The sequence below is a fragment of the Oncorhynchus mykiss genome, chromosome 19 (assembly GCF_013265735.2).
Source record: "Oncorhynchus mykiss isolate Arlee chromosome 19, USDA_OmykA_1.1, whole genome shotgun sequence".
In the NCBI taxonomy this organism is placed as follows: Eukaryota; Metazoa; Chordata; class Actinopteri; order Salmoniformes; family Salmonidae; genus Oncorhynchus; species Oncorhynchus mykiss.
Window position 1 is genome coordinate 16,446,844 of NC_048583.1, and position 15,688 is coordinate 16,462,531.

The window sequence follows — 15,688 nt, forward strand, 5'->3', positions numbered from 1 at the left end:
TAGTTCAGTGTAGAGAAGTAGCATAAGAGCAACATTATAATTTCTTATCAGATCCTTCATTATCTCATAGAATACTTGAAGTTTGCAGGCCTTCCATTTATGTCCAGCCTTTTTAATTTCATTTTTTCCAACCACGAGTGTGTTCATTTAACCTGGGTGAGACACTGGCAGACAATTTATTCTTAGTTATAACTGAGTCTAAAGCAGCCTGACATACAGTATGTCATTGAAACTGTTCACCAAATCATCGGTGTGAAGAAAATAACAGGATCAGTGTTAAGGGATAGAAAAGCATTCGTGAATTTACTAGCAGTTGTGGAGTTAATGATGCGAGAGCGAGTGAGGACAGACATGTTTAGGAGGAGGAGGAGAAATGCTGCGATGCCCCATCGGGTCCTGGGCGGCGCTGGTGAGGTCTTCCGTGGCTACAGGGTGCGCTTCAGCAGCTTCAGTCTGGATGTCTCTCCTTCAGTCCTCTCCTGCTTGACCAGAGACGATCCTCCAGGACCTGCAACTGCAAACTGACAAGAAGAGAGGAGGTTATTACCGGTACATGAGTTGAATTGGATAACAATATAGTAGGTCTCACAAGCTCCCCTATGGCAGAAATGTACATTTAAGGATGTACATTTAAGCAAGTGAATAGCTGAGGGGAGCCTTTCTGAAAAAAACTGGCCACATTGATGTACGGTAATTTTGATGTAATGCTATTACATTAACCTCTATCATGATAATGTGCTGGTGTGAGGTTCCACTCCCCTCATCAGCACTCTCTCCCCCTGGTCATGCAGAAAGAGAGGGAGAGAGCACAGAGAGAGAACAAAGGACTTGGCCAAACTCCTAAATCCCCAAAATGGGAGAATTAAACATTCTTTCTACTTTTGAAAATGTGGGACTTATGGGACAGTTATGTTGAGTGTGTTTCATTTGGTGATCTCATAAAGGACAGGAAACACACATAACGGTATCTCTTAAGATGTACATTTCCCAGCTGTCAGGATTACATCAAAATATTGTGAAATGTATGTGATTTCACAAATAGTTTCATGTTTAAAGATGTAATGTGATAACCTTCTAAATGAGAGTGTGGATTTTCATATAAAGATTAACTAGTCAGTGGCCACACCCCCGTGAGCCCAGACATCACATTAGGCTTCATGGAACCGCCCTTTTCTACTGAAACGTATAAAACCCACTCCTGATGAGATTCACACCAGACCACGCAAACACAAGTGTAAACTAAGGTTGCAAATGGTTGAATTTCTAAGACCAAAATGCTGGGTGACGCTGGTGTGTGAAGTGGTTTAAATTTACAACTCTACCAAAGGACAAGATTATACCTCGTGGAGTATTGGCTACATGGCTGGAAATGGTTAAACTCTGAGACTATCGATTCCTACAGAATAAGAGCAAATCTTAGCCGTATAATTACTAGTCTGCAGCCAGAAATTACGTAAATCTAGGTCGAGAATACAGACAACTGCATAAACAGAGATCTATGAGAATATTTCTGAATGGTACTCTGAAGTATTCATTCTAACCACCTACAAGACTTTGACTTCAACTTCATGTCCTGAATCCATGTTGTCTTTCTCGCTCTCTCAGTCCACACTCCCTTCCCTTTGTCTACCAAGCCGTCATATCGGCTTAGCCCACTAGGGACTTTCCTATCATTGTTAGTAACCAATATCTACTGTTTGTTTGTTATGTATTCTGTGATTATTTAGTTTATTTAGTTATTTATGTTGCTGATTCATAATTTATACTAGGGTTCGTGCAGATTTTTTTTTCAAATAATTTTACTACGTTCAGATGAGACTGATAGAAGGTAAAGAATAATTAATGATTGACTGCTATTGATATAAAATATCATCAGATCTGTGGATTCGAAAGATAGCCGCTCTTTTTAAACTAATGCTTCCGTGGTGCCCCGGATTCCTAATGAGTTAGTTATTGCCTGATTAATTTAATCAAATAATTAAACATTAGGTGATCGATTTGAAAATGTAATCTCATTTAATCACAGTAAGGGCATGACACTACTGTCAATGCTCAAAGTTATATTGCACACTATTATTTGACACTGTCTAGAATTGGCAAGGATGTAAGGTAACACTTCGCATAACTTCTTGATATACTATTCATAGATCGATTGATTATGTTCTATGCATCATATTGTTTTCAATTAGTAAATAATAGGAAATGCAGGTAAATCAAGAATGTGGTTAGAATATGATATTGTGTCTTTGTGCAAGATAGCTAAGTAATCAGGGGAATTATTGCATACTATCCAAAAACTGACCAAGACCCAATTCTGGTTAACCATATGTGGTTAACAAATGGGCAATTCCATGGTAACGGAGACTTAGAATAACGGAGACTGAGACTTAGAATTTTCCCCTAAAATGTATGCCAAACGAAAAACCATTGATTGAACAGTTTAACAAACCATACAACTCTATGCATAAGGCCTACTTTTAACAATGTATAGGAACATTTGTACAAAAACACATTTACTGGAGGAACTGTGCAGATGAAAAGTTAAGTAAAATAATTTTGGGAAAATCTCTCTCAGTTTGTGTGACCACGTTTTCCAAAATCATAAATATCTGCTAAGATTCAAAGATGTCTGCAGAAAGAATGGGGTGTCAGCTATGACATGACACCTTGAGTTGAGAAAAAAATATTTTGGTTTTTGAACTACAGTAAGTGAAGTGGATTTATACCCGGTAACAGAATTGCGGTAAATTAATTTCATCATGAGCCCCTCTACTAGCTATACAGAAATGCTTATTTATTGATATGAATGTAATTCTCTTCATGGTGATGTATAATAAATTGGTACACTAAGATAGAAATAAGCAATATCCTCCTTTGCATATTTGGGTATTATTCTACATACAGACTATTATTTTAATGAGCTCCGCCATAAACCAAGACCAAATTTGGTTGGTCCAGCCCAGATCAAATCTGAACCAGCTATTGACCTCTATGTCTCACAAGTTTGAACATCAAAGTACAGCACAGTAGAGCTCAATAGAGTACAGTACATTAGTGTCCTCAACTCCAGTGTGCTCTTCTGAACTCTACTCCACTCTATTCTACTCAACAGTACAGGACTGTACTGAACTATACTCTACTCTACTGTACTGTCCAAACATGTGAAACATAGACGTCTGTGACTAGTTCAGAATTGGTCCGGATGGGACAAAATCTGAACCAATCATGAACGTCAATGTTTGGAAAAATGAAGGGCGGTCCAGACGTCTACGGACATTAAAATAAAGGCTGGTCCGGACAGGAACATAAACTGGCGTCTGTGGACTTCGAAATCAATGCCAGGGCAGACAGAATAAATGTAGACATGTGGTCAGTCTGTGCTCAGTGAGTGAGCAAGCTGGTTGCAATAAATGGAAAGATGGGGCTCATGGGTAGGTGTCAGTAAGCGCCAGGAGGGGTGACATTAATTGGAGAGAGAGAAAAAAAGAGAGAGGGAGGGGCTGTCCAGACTATTCACACACTTACTTTGACCACCAGGTGACAGAAAGAGAAATAAAACAGTTATCAGCTGAACATAACAGTATGTCACTGGGGAGGACAGTAGCAGGTGACTCAACTGTGGTTTGTGACCAGTAGGATTTCTCATTGCAGCCAATTCAATTGACAAAATTCCATTAGTGATTTTATATATTGAGTTTTAATCACTTAATAATTCAGAAACAAAATTGATATCAGTAAAAACAATAACTAATTGATAGGTCTACCTTCACTTATTACAGCTGAACTTTTATTTGATCCTCTCTCCTCATGAGGGAGAGAATATCTTAAAGATGTGGATTTTTGGTAACGGAATTTCAATCCACAAGGCAATGTTGGCATGGGTCTTCAACATCATCGTGTTTTGATGTATTTCTAATACCTTTTAAGACATTCTGGTAGACATTTTCTAAGGCCCCTTATCCATCTGTTTGACAAGAAATCAAAGCTTTTGTTTATTCAACATTTTGAGGTTGGAAAATGATTGAACATGTATGTATGCCTTCATTTCAGAAAAATATAGACCGCTTTCATTTGACATGCTCCTATGAACGTCACATGTTGGTGTTCATGGATCCATGCAAGTCACACATGCGCAAGAGGCCCCGCAACCGGGTCATCACTAGTTACCACAGCCACAGAGTCATACCCCCCCATCCTATTTCTACAATGTATCTTCTTAAAATGTGATTCTAAACCTAACCTAACTGGAAATGAAGGTCAAAAAAGCACATTATTGTCTTTATAAATTGTTAAAATACTTTGTGATTGTGGTAACTAGTGGAAATGCCGCAAGTCAGCCTCGGCCTTCCGCAAATTGTACGAACCTCTGGCCATTCCACTCCTCGGTATTGGAGGAGATACTGAGGATCTTGACACTACTGGGATGACGGGCTCTTGCATTGTCCTCTGCGAACTCCCGTGCCACCTTCAGTTCCAGCAGCTGTAGTTTACTCCGCAATACCCTGCTATGTTTCACTATATTGAATCACTCTGATATATTGGTATCACTCTGCAACAGAGGGATACATCCAAGGCGAGGATTTACAGATTTACTCCGATGTACACCTGTGTCAAGACTGGGGTCCGCCCCTATATATAGACCCCAAGGCCGCGACACACGTTCTCTTTCATTTTCTCGGCAGACGTTCATATAGTTTGAGGTACAAACTTCCTGAAGTTCGCTTGGTAAGTCACTGGTAAGTGTAATATGTGTAAATGTATTAATAATAATAAGTGTATTAATATCTTGCGTGGAAGTAAACTCACTGGCTGTTAGCAGCTGACCACATGGCAGTACCTCTGATTCACTTTTGAAGGGACAGCTTACGAATTCAGGATCTTCCCTTTGGGCTCTCCTTGGCACCCCGCACTTTCACAAAGTTCATGGATGCTGACCTGGCACCTCTCAAGTCCCGAGGATTGTTGATCCTCAATTATCTGGATGGTTGTCTGGACTCAGGTCCTGTCACACAGAGACATGCTCCTGACCCACATCGGAAGGGCTGGGGATTACTGTAAACGACAAGAGTCATCTGACGCCAACCCAGAGGGTGGCCTTCAATGTCATGGAGCTGGACTCAGTCCTCATGAGCAAGCCTGCCCTCCAGAAGGGTTCAGGCAAACATATCTTGCCTCAACCACTTTTGGCAGGGGTGGGTAGAATCCGCCTTGACCTGCCAACGCCTGTTGGGCTTGCTGACGGCGGCCTTGTTGCTGATTCCCCTGGGCCTGCTTCAAATCCGGCCTCTTCAATGGTGGTTCATCTCACACCGGCTGCACCCGAAGCGCCACTGCACAGTGCCTCAGGGCATTGTTGAGGTGGCGCTGTCGCTCCTTTCTCTCAGGTGGGGTGTTGCGGAGGATGTGCCGCCGGGAGCTGGTCAGCACAGACAGGCAAGGGCACCGGCTACAACCGCAGCATGCCAGTTGCGCTGGCGGTTGTTCTGCTCTTGGTGCACTGGTATTGAGGTTGTGCCCGAGTCATGCATGGTGCAGTAAGTCCTCCAATACCTGCAGTCTGGTTTGGATGAGGGCTTGGCAGTCTCTACACTCAGAGGGTATTTGGCTGCTATATCTGCCTGCCATGTGGGGTGGATGGACAGGCCAGTGGGGTGCCATCCCTTGGTCTCCAGTTTTATGAAGAGGGTTTGTCCCCTGCGTCCAGCTAGGACCCTCTCAATGGTGATCTGGATGTGGTCTTGGCAACTTTGGCAAAGCCTCCTTTGAACTGTTGGGAGTCTGCCACCCTGAAACCACCTCTCTATGAAGGTGGCTTTCTTGGTAGCGATTACTTCCATGAAGAGGGTGAGCTCCATGCTCTTTCGGTAAGTTCTGAGTGCTACCGGATGGACCCCGGTGGAAGAAGTATATCTCTTTGCCCCAACTCTTCCCCAACTCTTCATTTCTCCCGAAGGTTCTGTCAGACATCCCTTTTATCCTGTCTGCTTACGACCCTCCGACAGTGGCGGAGGGACACTGGCTTCTAACCGGAGGGCCTCCCTCCGGCATGCTGTGCCCTGTGCAGGCACTGGCTGCCTATGTGGAGCGGATATGGTCAGCATGAACAACAGACCAGGTCTTTGTCTGCTACGGTAAGAGAGTCCTGATGCCTGGGCTATCAAAGCAGAGGCTCTCTCACTGGATCGTGGACACGATTACGACAGCATACCGCCTGGCTGGCAGGCCAGTGCTAGGATCTGTGGTGGCACAATCAACACGAGGTGTGGCTGCGTCCTGGGCTCTACTGACAGGAGTGCCCCTCGCTGATATCTGTACTGCGGCCAGCTGGGCTTCCTCTCACACCTTTGCTAGGTACTATCGGGTAAATGTGGCACCTCCCTCTGTGGCTTGTACAGCAGTCCTCGGAGTAGCCGCCTCGTCCCGGGACATTGCTGGGACCCCCCTTCCACATGGACGGCTCTTGCATCTCGACCCGGCGCTGGGACTTCGCTGCTGACTGGCCAGGTACTTCTAGCACCGACTAAATCGGGTACGGGTATACCGATATATTGGAGTGATCCAATATAGTGAAAAATAAAAGGGTATGTATGTAAACACGGTTATGGGAGCTATATGGGTTACTCCAATCCTCTACGGTGCTAGTGGCGCCTCAAATTATGTAGAGAACGTGTGTCGCTGCCATGGGGTCTATGTATAGGGGCGTACCCCAGCCGTACACTGGAATAAATCTGTAAATCCTCATCTCGGATGTATCCCTCTACCACGTAGTGATACCAATATATTGGAGTGATCCATATAGCTCACATAACCGTGGTTACATACGTAACCTTCGTTATTGGTTGGCATCATAGCTCAAAGGTGTAGCTAAATGAAAAATGGATGCGTGCTGTTCTTGGAAGTATGGTACTGCTTATTATGTTACACATCAAATCTCCTATGAGAAGTACTGTATCTTTCAAGCTGAGAGCAGACTTGTTTAGAAAAGTAGAATTAATTTATTCCATCTACATTACCTCAGTAAGGTAAATATTAAACTGTCTTTGTTCTAGCCTAGGTTTATTGTCTCTCTAAAAACCAGTGTTACACAAGCCTGTTTAAATTACAAGTTAATGAGGGGTATGTGATTAATTATCCTCTTACCCCAAGACACTTCACATGAGAACTATATTTCAGCTAAAGAATAGTTCCCAGACATCCCCTGTGTACTTCTCAAGCCACACTGCTATGATTTTCCCCTTTGTGGACACTCTTATGTCTGATAAGGCTAGTCAAGAAGGAGAAGCTCTTGTAACATAGTTTGCACTTGAAGGGCTTCTCCTTGGTGTGAACGGTCTGGTGCCTCTTCACATAATTTGCATCAGCAAAGCGCTTCCCACACATGGGGCAGGCGTATGGCTTGTCTGCATCCGTCCTAATACTCTGCCTCCCACGTTGTGACCCAATGACACCAGAGGTAGAAGCAGGAGCCACTGCCCTCAGGTGGTTAGTGTTTGAGCTCCCTCCTTGACCTCTAGCCATTGGTTGGGTGTTGTTGGGATTGTGTGCTGTGTTATAAGCTAGATACCTCTTGTGATGAACACCCATTCTGACCCTGTCTGTATTGGTGGGGTAACCATGAAGTAACTGAGGAAGCCTAGATCCAGGTCCAGACCTTCTATGAACCAAGTCACCAGGCATTAGATGAAACCCTGAAGGAGAAGACAGACCTGCTGATAGACTACCACCAGGGGTTTCTTCCACCACTCTCTGTGAAGGCTGAAGCCCAGGGTGACTTGCTCTGTTCAACATGGATATTGTGGTGTTTGTATCATAGGAACAGGAGGGTCTATCTCCATCAGCCCCAGGCCCTGTACCATCCCTGCACTGAGATTGTGAAGTGAAGGGTCTGGGCTGCAGACTGGATCCCTGACTGGAGCCTCTGTCTCTCTGATGACCACCAGGACTGAGGTTATTCAGTCCACCTGTCCACTGGTTGTGTTCTGTGTGGTGGAGTCTCTGTCCCTTGTGGTTCTGTCCTGGTTTCAACCCGGGAAGAAAGAGTGACGGCTCCGGACCCAGGGTTCTGATCCGGGGCCAGGGTTTGTGACCAGGCACCTCAGAAGTCCAGTCTCTCCCAAAAGCAACACCAGATATCAACTGGTCCTCATTGACTGCGGACTGTAAACACAAATTGAACAGAAGAACATAAAGGTTTATATAAGAAACTCTTTGCTGTACATACAGAAACATTACATTATAAAATGGTAACCACTGTCAAACATCTCTAACACTGATTGAAATACTGTACCTAACAATATAGAGCCATTGGTGTTTATTATAAAAACAATTTCATATGCGTTGATTCAATAATTAAGTATACTGTTTTGGTTCGACTGAGATAAAGGAAACTCAGTCCCTGTAATGATCCATAAATAACCAAGTCGGTCAGCTTTTTATTTAATTTCAACAAAATGATACGTGACAAGTAGAATAACTTTCTCACTATGGTAACACTTAACATTTTCTGTAAATCTGATACCCTCGCAATGATAAAATGTATTTTAGAATACTATGGAAAAGGTTAAACATTACACTCAGTTTCACCACTTTATGTCAAGTAAACATGAATTAAGGCACTATAATTTCCTCGTTATAAAACACCAGCATCAAACAACAGGATAAGGCTGTAACTTTTCATTAGTGAAGAATTTTTATAGATACCATCACCATATCATCTACTCTACCTCATCATACTCATTCTTTCCTCATTTCACCTCATCCAGTTCCCTATACCTCTAAAACCGAACTAATTGACAACAAACTAACTAGTTCATGTCTCCCGTGTGGACCTTCAGGTGCATCTTCAGCTGGTGCTGGTGGGAGAACCTTTTCTCACACTGGGGGCAGCTGTAGGGTTTCTCCCCTGTGTGGACCCTCTGGTGCCTCTTCAGGCTGCCCTAGCACAGGTGGCAACCAAATGGTTTCTCCCCGGTGTGAATCCTCTGGTGACTCTTCACCTGTTGGGGGAAACTGAAGGCCTTCCCACAGGACGAACACGGGAACCGCCTCTCTGTGGCGCTGCCACCTTTACGGATTCTGTCTCTACTACTGTTATTTGTCAATGGGCTATTTAATGTTGAGGCACTGACATTGTCTGAGGTCTGGTTTAACATTCAGAAAGTGTAGGGTGGATGAAGGCTAGGAAGTGTCTTTTGTCCCAGGGTCCATATTCCACTTGGTAGATCCTATAAAAGGCAGGCTGAAGGCAGCACCTGTTAGGGGGTTACTATAGAAGCAGGACCTAGCATCGGTAGGCAGTCTGTGTCTGTTTTCTCAAGCCACATACCGACACCTCTCCGTCCCCGCAGACCAAATCGACGCCTCAACCTTGTCTCAGACAATCTGTTGTTATGGATACTAAGTTTGGTTGTTGTTTTGTGTTCGACTGTCTGTTTCTGGTTGTGGTTAACAGTGTTGTTTCCCAGCCCAGAGTTGAGGACACTGACCTCAACTATGTCGTCACTGGTCCTGGCCTGCTCAGTGATGTTGTTCCCTGGAACCTTAGCTGCACCGGTTGGGGTCTGAAAATCCAAGATGGCCGCCCAGTCTCCTCTGTTATCATCCAGCCAATCACCTGAAGGTTACAAAATAGACTTTACAAACATGGCAGAGAACTGTAGATAGTTTTTTTTTGTCAATTACCTGGTGAAGTTCATACATTGTGTGTTTTAGTATGTAAACATACATTGTACTGATTTCATTTTATGAATGAAGAAAAAATAATAACCATGTACATCACTATTCCCATTGAAGATCTACTACTGTATGTAGGCTATATGCATTTCTCTCTTACCTTGCTCCCCCATCTTTAGTCCACTCAGCAGATCAATGCTCTCTGGTCCGTCCTCTATCGTCTCCTCTTTGACCAGCAGCAGATCAGGCTTCCCATCCTCTATGACTACTGACTGTAAGAGATAGAGTGATAATGTTGGATCAAGAGATCTGATTTGAGCACCCACCTATGGAGCATCTTCTGATTGGGCAATGAGGGATTGATGTGATACTACACAAACGTGTTAATTGAATTGATTACTTGACACTCTTTATTGGTTTGATAATTAAAAGGCATGGTCCCACACTTAAGGCAAAATTAATCAAGACCTGGGTCCTTATCAATAAACAGTCTCAGAGTGGGAGTATTGATCGAGGATCAGGTCCCCACTTGTCTATATAATCTTAGTCATTATGATCTAAAAGGCTAAACTAATCCTAGATCAGAAATCCTACTCTGAAAGGCTTTGTGGATACAGGCACTGACCTAATAACATTCAAACTAGTTTACCGTGGGCTTACCTCTGTGAGACTGTGTGTTGTCCTGTGCTGCTCAGCTGGGGGTTCAGGAGGAGGTGTAGTCTGGTTGTCTTCCATGACAATGGTCACCTCAGGGTTTTCCAGACCCTCCTCACACCCCTCCTCCTTAACCAGCAGCACCTCTGGACCCTCCTCCTAGAAGAGACAGCTTATACAGATTACATACATACACTCCCTCAGTTATGTACATGTACACACAGATAAAACACATTTTCAATATGGAGTGTTTACCCATCCCCACTATGTTTGAGTCCTATACTGTGGTTACAGAATTACTTCATTGTTGTTAAACCCATGACGGGGGACATACAGTACCAGTCAAAAGTTTGGACATACCTACTCATTCAAGGGTTTTTCTTTATTTTTACTATTTTCTACGTTGTAGTAACCAAAAGTGTTCAACAAATCTAAATATATTTTATATTTGAGATTCTTCAAAGTAGCCACCCTTTGCCTTGACAGTTTTGCACACTCTTGGCATTCTCTCAAGCAGCTTCATGAGGTAGTCAACTGGAATCCATTTCAATTAGCAGGTGTGCCTTGTTAAAAGTTAATTTGTGCAATTTCTTTCCTTCTTAATGCATTTGAGCCAATCAGTTGTGTTGTGACAAGGCCCTAGTTGGTAAAAGACCAAGTCCATATTGTGGATTTGGCAGTCCATCATTATTTTAAGACATGAAGGTCAGTCAATATGGAACATTTCAAGAACTTTGAACGTTTCTTCAAGTGCAGTCGCAAAAACTAATTGAGCTATGATGAAATTGGCTCTCGTGAGGACCGCCACAGGAAAGTAAGACCCAGAGTTACCTCTGCTACAGAGGATAAGTTCATTAGATTTACCAGCCTCAGAAATTGCAGCCCAAATAAATGCTTCAGAGTTCAAGTAACAGACACATCAACTGTTCAGAGGAGACTGCATGAATCCGGCCTTCATGGCCAAGAAACCAATACTAATGGACATCAATAAGAAGAATTGCTTGGGCCAAGAAACACGAGCAATGGACATTAGACCGGTGGAAATCTGTCCTTTGGTCTGATGAGTCCAAATTTGAGCTCTTTGGTTTCCAACCACTGTATCTTTGAGACGGAGTGTAGGTGGACGGATGATGTCTGCATGTGAGGTTCACACTGAAGCATGGAGGAGGTGGTGTGATGGTGCTTTGCTGGTGACACTGTCAGTGATTTATTTAGAATTAAAAAGGCACTTAATCAGCATGGCTACCACAGCATTCTGCAGCGATACGCCATTCCATCTGGTTTGGGCTTAGTGGGACTATCATTTGTTTTTTAACAGGACAATGACCGAACACACCTCCAGGCTGTGTAAGGGCTATTTGACCAAGGAGAGTGATGGAGTGCTGCATCAGAGGACCTGGCCTCCACAATCACCCAACCTCATCCCAATTGAGATGGTTTGGTATGAGTAGGACCGCAGAGTGAAGGAAAAGCAACCAACAAGTGCTCAGCATATGTGGGAACTCATTCAAGACTGTTGGAAAAGCATTCCAGGTGAAGCTGGTTGAGAGAATGCCAAGAGTGTGCAAAGCTGTCATCAAGGCAAAGGGTGGTTACTTTGAATAATCTAAAATAAATGTAGATTTATTTAACACTCTTGGTTACTATATGATTCCATGTGTTATTTCAAAGTTGTCTTCACTATTATTCAACAATGTAAAAAAATAGTAAAAAATTTGGGAAAACCCTTGAATGTGTGGGTGTGTCAACTTTTGACTGGTACTGTAAATATGGCAATGTGGGTCAAGTCATCTGACAAACCTTACAAACTATTTTAACATGTACAGTAGGTTTTTGTTAGTGTGTGGGTCTAGAGTCAATGAAAGTCTTAGAATAAAAAGTTAAATGTTTTGTTTATTAAACAAACAAGTGTTAAATACACCATATGAAAACCACAAGTCTCAACGAAATCAACATGAACATTATAAACTTAATTAATTTTCTCACTAATTGCCTTGGGAAAGTTTGAACATCATATAGCCTACAAAGAACAAATAATATGAAATACTTTTTAGGCTTAAATATCACACAATCTGTGGATCTTTTCTGCTGACATTTAAAATAATGCAGGGTTTGATCTAAAAGTCAGAAGATTGTGTGGAATGGTTACTTTATGTTATAGAGTGGAATGGTTTTTCTGCTGGTGTATCCTGAGATATCTCCTCTCTGAGAACCTCTTCCCACAGTGCGTACAGGCGAACGGCCTTTCTCCTGTGTGGACTTTCAGGTGCATCTTCAGATGGTCCTGGCGGGAGAACCTCTTCTCACACTGGGTACAGCTGTAGGGTTTCTCCCCTGTGTGGACCCTCTGGTGCCTCTCCACCTTCTGGAGGCAACTGAAGCCTTTGTTACAGAACATGCAGAGGAACCGTTTCTCTTTACTATTGCCTGATGTGGCTCCCACTCCCTGAGCCGGGACTCTAGCCCTGTCGTTTGAGTTCAATACCTGATCGAAAAGGACGTGGCTGTGTGAATCGGAAGGCCCCATCGATGTGGACACTGGGTCGTGATCCCCGAACAAGTGTAAAGGGGAGTGGGTGGTGATATTTAGATCAGTCTCTAAGCTTTCCCTGTAATCTAAGAAATCTCTGCCCTGTGAGTGTCCGTCTCCAAGGTGACTATCTGCATTCCATGTGGGAGGAGCGTCGTCCTCCACTTTCACCGTCACTTCATCTACCACTATAACCTCCCCTTCCTTATCTAGGCGCCCTTCAGAGTATGCACTACTACTGTACTGGTTCCAGTCCCCTCTAGACAGATCAGTCTGTGTCTCTAAACCCAAGGGCATGTTGCCAGGGTCCATTTCTGTAGCGTAAGAATAAGACGGATCATCACCGCCAGTGTCTAACACATCACTATCACCACGGGAATGAACCATCCTCTGGCTCTGGTGAAATACCGGTAAAAACTCTGAGCCGGGAGCAGGAGGACAGCCCAGTCTCCCCAGCCCCAGCCTCTCTGGGTCTGATCTGTGGTCAGATCCTGTGTTTAAGAGCCTGTGTGTTACAGTTAAAGTCTTGGTCTCTGACTTGAGGACGGCGTTCTGCGTTCCACTGACCTCCGTGATGCTGCGTCGGGTCCTGGGTGGTGCTGGGGCGGTGGTGGGGTCCTCTGTGGCTACAGGGGGTGCTCCAGCTACTCCAGTCTGGATGTCTCTGCTGTGCCATGGATCCTCCTCTCCTTCAGACCTCTCCTGCTTGACCCCAGGACCTGTAGCCTCTGCATCTGCAGACTGACACAAAGATATCAATGTTGTAGGGAAGTCTCACAAGCTCCCTTATGGCAGATAAATGAGGATGTACATGTAAGCAAGTGAAAAGGTGAGGGGAGCCTTACTGACAAACAGGCCACATTTGATTTCCAAAGTAACTGTAATTTGTAATGAAACACTTTTACACTAACCTCTATCACAATAACGTGCTGGTTTGAGGTTCCACCACCCTCATCAACAGTGATTGTTTGGTCATCTCTCCATGTATTGTGTCCCGCTGGCTTCACAAAGCTCCTTTGGCCTCCAGTGGGATGTCCTTCACCTGAGAGTGATTGAGGTGGTTAGGTTAACTACTGTCAATGCTATACTGTACACTATTAACAATGTCTACAATTGGCAAGGATGTAAGGTAACACTTCTCATAACTTCCTGGTAAACCATTTATTGTATTGACCAATATATTATGCATCATTGTTTTTGAGTAATAGTCAATGCAGTAAATCAGTGTTTATAATATGATAGTCCCTTTGCGCAAGAATGCAAAGTAATCAGATGAATTATTGCATACAATCCAAAAATTGACCAAGAACCAATTATGGGTAACATCTTAACAGAGGGTAACAGGGCGTCAGGCACTGGGCAATTTATAATCCGCGGCAGGCCAAGCAGCAAAACGTACCTCTTGCCATTCCTCTGTATCTGTCGAGGATCTTGACACTACTGGGACGACTGGCGACGACGCGCTCTCGCATTGTCCTCTCTGCGCGCTCCCGTGCCACCTTCAGTTCTAGTAGTTTCCTCCGCAATGCCCTGTTTTCTTTCCGGCTTTGAGTTATTTCCAAACGAAACACTGCATAGTCGTCGTCTACGAGTTTACAGATCTCTGCTACGGCTGCATTCGCTAGCACCTCCATGATGGAGGCTATTTGAGTGTGAAAAACCATACAGTTAGCCATTGTTAGCAACTTAGCTAGCGTTACCTAGATAACATCTATCAACCACGTTCTGTCTCTAGAGCGAATTAAACACCACATGGGATAAGTATTCGATGCTGTGCAGTTAAATGAGTCATATTATGAGTTACAGGTTGTTAATAAACGTCCAAATAACAACAAAAATGCTAACGTGGAAATTGTTTCTTGGTCACTGTTCACTTCCCTTTCTTCTTCGTATGCGTTTCCGGTAGGCTAGAAGCTGCGTGGCGTAACCTATTGCTGCTGCCTTTTACAGATCGGAGTGTGAATTGCACATTTTGTCACAAATTCGGGGGGCACACCAATTGCACCATCCAACCCTACACAAACACTGAGTGTACAAAACATTAGGAACACCTTCCTAATATTGAGTTGCATCCCCTTGGGCCCTCAGAACAGCCTCAATTAGTTGGGTATGGACTAGAAGGGTTTGAAAACATCCCACAGGCATCCTGGCCCATGTTGATTCCAATAATTCCAACATTTGTGTCAAGTTGGCTGGATGTCGTTTGGGTGGTGGACCATTCTTGATTCCCATGGTTAACTGTTAAGCGTGAACAACCCAGCAATGTTTTTGACACACTCTAACCGGTGTGCCTGGCACCTACTAACATACCCTGTTCAAAGACACATCTTTTATGTTGCCCATTCACCCTCTGAATGGCACACAAAAATGTGTCAAGGATTAAAAATTCTTCTTTAACCTGTCCCCCCCCCCCCCCCTCCATCTACACTGATTTTGGATTTAACGGGTGACATTATTAAGGGATAATAGCTTTCATCTGGTCAGTCATGCAATGGAAAAAACAGTGTCCTAATGTTTTGTACACAGTGTATATACAGTTGAAATCAGAAGTTTACATTTATGTTGGAGTTATTAAAACTCATTTTTCAACCACTCCACAAATTCCTTGTTAACAAACTATAGTTTTGGCAAGTAATTTTTCCAACAATTGTTTACAGACAGATTATTTCACTTGTAATTCACTATCACAATTCCAGTGGGTCAGAAGTTTACATACACTAAACTGACTGTGCCCTTAATTTTCTGGAATTTTCCAAGCTGTTTATGTAATGGCTTTAGAAGCTTCTGATAGGCTAATTGACATCATTTGAGTCAATTGGAGGTGTACCTGTG

The 15,688-nt window shown here is 43.5% G+C and overlaps 1 protein-coding gene across 2 annotated transcripts; it reads right to left on the reverse strand.

Annotated features, from left to right (window-relative positions):
* Positions 1 to 3,678: 3,678 nt before the first annotated feature.
* LOC110498510 (zinc finger protein 768) lies at positions 3,679 to 15,215 on the reverse strand. 2 transcript variants are annotated; one of them, XM_036953722.1, is made up of 8 exons: positions 14,702 to 15,215; positions 14,256 to 14,498; positions 13,768 to 13,898; positions 13,424 to 13,597; positions 10,333 to 10,485; positions 9,833 to 9,944; positions 9,486 to 9,613; positions 3,679 to 8,157 (listed from the first exon to the last, which is right to left on the reverse strand). In XM_036953722.1, exons 2-8 carry the CDS (start codon positions 14,488 to 14,490, stop codon positions 7,210 to 7,212), a joined length of 1,881 nt encoding a protein of 626 aa, XP_036809617.1. In that variant the 5' UTR covers positions 14,491 to 14,498; positions 14,702 to 15,215; the 3' UTR covers positions 3,679 to 7,209. The 2 variants fall into 2 exon arrangements, with proteins under 2 accessions (XP_036809617.1, XP_036809616.1); XM_036953721.1 differs by having other exon boundaries at positions 14,256 to 15,212.
* Between the last annotated feature and the right edge of the window lie 473 nt (positions 15,216 to 15,688).